Source organism: Sinocyclocheilus rhinocerous, unplaced genomic scaffold (genome assembly GCF_001515625.1).
Source record: "Sinocyclocheilus rhinocerous isolate Xijiao unplaced genomic scaffold, SAMN03320098_v1.1 scaffold1484, whole genome shotgun sequence".
NCBI classification, from domain to species: Eukaryota; Metazoa; Chordata; class Actinopteri; order Cypriniformes; family Cyprinidae; genus Sinocyclocheilus; species Sinocyclocheilus rhinocerous.
This window is the reverse complement of record NW_015627249.1, coordinates 41,004-46,513: the sequence shown is the minus strand read 5'-3', so window position 1 is coordinate 46,513 and position 5,510 is coordinate 41,004. Positions and strand designations below refer to the sequence as shown.

The window sequence follows — 5,510 nt, the reverse complement described above, 5'->3', positions numbered from 1 at the left end:
CAATGAGTGACGTATATGCGCGAGAGATCACTTCCGGCGCTTGCGTAAACTACGCCAGAGTGCGTACACACCTCACGCACCGGATGCCGTGCGCGCGCCCAAAGATAGTTGGACATAGTGGTGTATTAGAGGTAAAAAATTATATGAATACTGTTCGGTTTCTGGCACAAACTGATCGTTTCGTGTCTTAGGACATCAATGTGTCTTCACAAGCTGCAGGGTTTAATTTGGATTTGTCTGTGCATGTTTTTTTTACTCTCATAGATTTTGTTACCATTGCCATGTATTATACGACTGATAGACTGCAACGGTTAAAGTTAAAAATCATCATATGTGTTCTACTGAAGAAACAAAGTCACCTACATCTTGGATGCCATGGGGGTAAGCAGATAAACATCACATTTGAATTTTTGGGTGAACTATCCCTTTAAACCACATAAACACATTTCATTACACCAAATACACAAAATAATGTTCTTTTTAGCAACATCATTTGACCCCTTTAACATTTGTTGAAAACAGTTGTGCTGCCCACTATTTTTGTGGAAACGGTTTTATTTTTCAGGATTCACAGATGAATAGAAAGTTCAAAAGAACAGCATTTATTTGCAATAGAAATATTTTGCAACATTATAAATGTCTTTACTGTCACTTTTGATCAATTGTATGTGTCCTTGATCAATAAAAGTTTTAATTTCTTTGAAAAAACAACACCATTTAACTGTATGGTTCTGTCATGATTATAGATGTGATAGTCTTCAGTCGTACTGGATCTTGTTTCTTGTGTTTGTCAGGAGCAGTATGTCTTTATCCATGATGCCATCTTGGAGGCGTGTCTCTGTGGCGACACCACCATCCCAGCCAATCAGCTTCGCTCCGTTTACTACGACATGAACCGATTGGATCCTCAGACCAACTCCAGTCCAATCAAAGAGGAGTTCAGGGTGAGAGACAATCAGTCCGCTTGCATGAGTTTCAGAGCTGAAGATATGAAACGCTTTCTGTGTTGCTGCTTTGATTTGATTTTACAAAGTGCTGTGGTGAAGAAATGGTCAAATATGAGCATCTGTATTGAATATCAGCGCACAGTATTTCAGTATCAGGCCGTTTTAAATGCATTATCAGCACTGATTTGATTTGGCCAGTATTGGAAACAGAAAATATCAGGTTTCTACACTAAACGGTTCATCATCTCTTCTACTGTACACATTTATAGAAAGATCAAAGCTACTGTAAACAAACACACATGGAATATTTGCACTTATTAAAAATTATTTGTCCGATGTTGAGTAAAAATGTTGAGACACAACACAAAAATGATTACGAAAATTATTTTACTCAGTATTTACAAATTACAAATATGTCTTTATGCATAATGCATTATGAAGGTATTCATATCTTTTCATACATAACTGTAACCAAAGTTAAAATGCATTATAATATATTAATTAATAATAACTAATGCATTAAAAACACCTTTATAATGCATTATATGTAAAGGTTTCAGGTAAATTGTTACCGCCAAATGTCTATATATTTATTCAAGAAGCAAATTTACTTGTTTTTTGGGGGGAAAAATCATCAAAATGTAGTGAGTTTATGCTTAAAAAGAGAACAAATATCTGTGAATGGTATACGAAAAATTACAAGATAATTAAAAGGGTTATTTTTCTAACCTCATGAACAAAAATTTAGTTTAGATTCATATCTGAGGTCATTTTGCATCTTGCAACTAAACTTAAATCTTGATTTATGAATGTTTAGATACTTGTACTGGAAAACAAGACAAAAATACTGAGGAAGAACATCATTTACAATAAGGTTCATTAGTTAACGTGAGTTAACTACTTTAGTTAACGTGAACTAAGCATGAACAACACTTCTACAGCATTTATTAATCTTATGCAGGTGTCAATTTCAACATTTACTAATGCATTATTAAAATCAAACGTTGTGCTTGTTAACATTAGTTAATGCACAGTGAACTAACAATGAATTTTCATTAACTAACATTAACAAAGATTAATAAACACTGTAATAAATGTATTGTTCATTGTTTGTTATTGTAAAGTGTTACCATTTTTTGCGATGTTTTAATGTCACTTATAAAATGTCAAGTTTTAGCGCGAATGCTGTCTATGTTTATTAAATCAGCTGAAATTTTTAGGTTCATAATGTATTCTTCAGTGCTAATATGTAATTATAAAGCGGAGAGTTCCGGTGCTTGATTCTGATTGGCTGAGCCGCGTTCGAAGCTGTTGTAAATTACTCTACAAAGTAACATACACCTTTGTTTACGTTTGTGTGTTGCTCGGCAACCACTTTGTTGTAACCACAACTGTTTCTGAGGAGCTACATTGTTTGGTGGAAGAATACTGTTTTTATTAATATCATTACACTTTATTTGCTCTGTTTTATTTTGTGAAACTTTACTACGTATATGGAATAACCGTTTTATAAAAGCAATAATCCCCGTGAAGCCGTGGTTTACAGTGAATTTATAACAGCTAAGGGGGTTTTAGGCACTTCGCTTCGTGTTAGCTGTTATAAATTCACTGTAAACCACGGCTTCACGGGCGTATTGCTTTAATAATGCTAGTGTGTCATGGTGGGGATTGTGTGATGTCTAGTGAAGATGACTGCGGTGTGTTGTCAGACGCTGAACATGGTGACTCCGACGCTGCGTGTGGAGGACTGTAGCATCGCTCTTCTGCCGCGCAATCACGAGAAGAACCGCTGCATGGATGTTCTTCCTCCGGACCGCTGCCTGCCCTTCCTCATCACCATCGACGGAGAGAGCAGCAACTACATCAACGCCGCGCTCATGGACGTACGACATTATTAGCATCGCTCACCTCAAAATCAAAAGGGATTGTTATGATTTTAAAAACTGGACTGTAAGAAAAATTACATTTCCATTGAACCCCAGATTCTCATTCCTTCAATGCAAATGCACAATTCACTTATGATACTGTAATATAGTGATTTCTTTATTATTATTGAAATACTAACATGATGTGGCAACATCAAAGATGAAATACTCTGAGGCACTTGTATAAAGGTAAAAAGCCTGGCTAAATCATTTAAAAAGTTAGAAGTGTAGATCTACGCGTTTCGGCTACACGTCAATTGTTCAAACAAGTCTTCTTAAACAATTAGTAAGCAATCATCGAAGACAGCTGATTAATGTTAATTAATTAGTGACTAAGTCTCTCCTCTTTGTACCAAACATAACAAAATTCAAAAAGAAAAAAGAAAAAAATACAAAAAGAAAAACCATTTAAAGAGAAAAATAAATAATATAAAAAGTAGAAATAACATAATGATGTGTAAACATTTTGAAATTTAAATTATATATATATTTTTAATGCAAATGCATTTTCATTTATATGCACTTAATATAACAAAACAAAGTCATCATGTATAGTCAGCAATCAGCAGTCATCAAGCAATATTTGCCTATAGATATTTATACTATATATATATAATATCATTTTAAAACATGCAGTGCAAACAATTATTGAGAGTTTTTGAATTGATTCATTGAAATGGACAGTTTGAAGTGATTCACTGAAAGGAATCAAACTTGCCAACTCTATTGAATCATCTCTGTCTGAACTCTCTCATATTCATCATGTGATAAGTAAGAAAAAATTAAAAATGTTATAGTTTTCATTTAGATGCATCAGTATAATAGTCATAAACAGTGATATTCAATGCATGAATCTCTTTTGATTCTCATTAGTGTAATATAGAGATTCCTTTTTTATTATTATTATTTAAAATTGATTGCATAACTAAATGCAGCACAACAAACATATGCTTCATCATAAGTACCCTTGATATAATTGGAAGTGATGATGACTATCTCACGCTCTTCGTCTCTTTCTTTCAGAGCTACAAGCAGCCGTCTGCGTTCATCGTTACCCAGCATCCTTTGCCAAACACAGTCAAGGACTTCTGGCGGCTGGTTCTGGACTATCACTGCACGTCTATCGTGATGCTGAACGACGTGGATCCGGCTCAGGTCAGCCCAGTGCCGTCAGGACTTCATTTACTTGGGCTCTTTTCGGCCGTTATGAGGATTCAGCATTTTTATCTACAGTAACTACAGATCATCACTGAATGAACAATCATATGTCATCATTTTCATTCATATGCACTTAATATAACAAAACATAGTCATCATATATAGTCAGCAATCCGAATATTTACCTATAGATATTTATACTAATCATTTTAACACAAGCAGTGCAAACAATTATTGAGAGTTTTTGAATTGATTCATTGAAATGGACAGTTTGAAGTGATTCACTGAAAGGAATCAAACTTGCCAACTCTATTGAATCATCTCTGTCTGAACTCTCTCATATTCATCATGAGATGATTAAGAAAATTTTTTTTTTTAAATGAAAAATTTAATAGTTTTCATTTAGATGCATCAGTATAATAGTCATAAACAGTGACATTTACCTACAGATATTTATACTGAACTTAATAATACATGAAAAAACACATGCACACTAATGACAAACAATCATTAAAAGTTTTGAATCGATTCGTTGAAATATTGATTCATTTAAACTGATCAAACTTACCAACTCTACTGAAGTTTAAATGAGAGATTCTGTTAAATAAGCCTCATACTCGTCATAAGATGAGGAAGAATCGTATTTAATTTTCATTCATATGCACCTATATAACACACACAGACACTGGCTCATGAACACTGATGACACAACAGGTTTTGAATAATTTGAATCAGAGTTTTGAATCAGTTCAGTGAAACAGACAGTTTGAAGTGATTCACTGAAATGAATCAAACTTACCGACTCTTTTTCTGCTGATGTTGAATTGAGTGACTCCATTGAATCATCTCTATCTGAACACCATAATTTTTGTCATGAGACAAGGAAGAATCTTTTCATTTATATTTTCTATTAAATTATATAATCCATTCGTCTATATATTCATTTATATGCACCTATATAACAATACATGGTCACAATCACCAATATTTCCCTACTGATATTCATATTAAACATTTTAATACATGGAAAGATCAGACATTTGAATCCAAGTTTTGAATTCATTGAAACAGACGGTCGAAGCGATTCACTGAATGAATCAAACTTGTGAACATGAGTCATTTCTTTCAGTTGTTCATCTGTGAGTGTTTACAGTGTTTTGTGTTAGTTTGTGAGCAGAAGTGAACGTTTTTACTCGTCAAAGTGAACACACACACACACTTCAGACGGTGAGCGACCGCGTGTCTCGTGCCGCAGATACACACAAACTCCTTTTCATCATGTATTCCTTCACAAAAACACAACAATGGCAGCCGGCAGCGGAAGAACGAGGCCATCAGCCGGAGGATGATGGGAGATTTGAATGAATAACACACACTCACACTCAGACACTCACACACGCACACAGACTCAGACACTCACACACACACACACACACACACACTCACACACACACACACACACTCTCACACACACACACAC

General features: G+C 34.5%; 1 protein-coding gene across 1 annotated transcript in view; it reads left to right on the top strand.

The window, feature by feature from the left end:
- LOC107726034 (receptor-type tyrosine-protein phosphatase mu-like) overlaps nucleotides 1–5,510 on the top strand; it is a 95,012-nt gene that overhangs the window by 67,779 nt on the left and 21,723 nt on the right. The window contains exons 15-17 of the mRNA XM_016535507.1: nucleotides 795–944; nucleotides 2,657–2,830; nucleotides 3,896–4,027. Of these exons, the coding sequence (XP_016390993.1) occupies nucleotides 795–944; nucleotides 2,657–2,830; nucleotides 3,896–4,027 (456 nt within the window). The remainder of the gene's footprint in view (nucleotides 1–794; nucleotides 945–2,656; nucleotides 2,831–3,895; nucleotides 4,028–5,510) is intronic.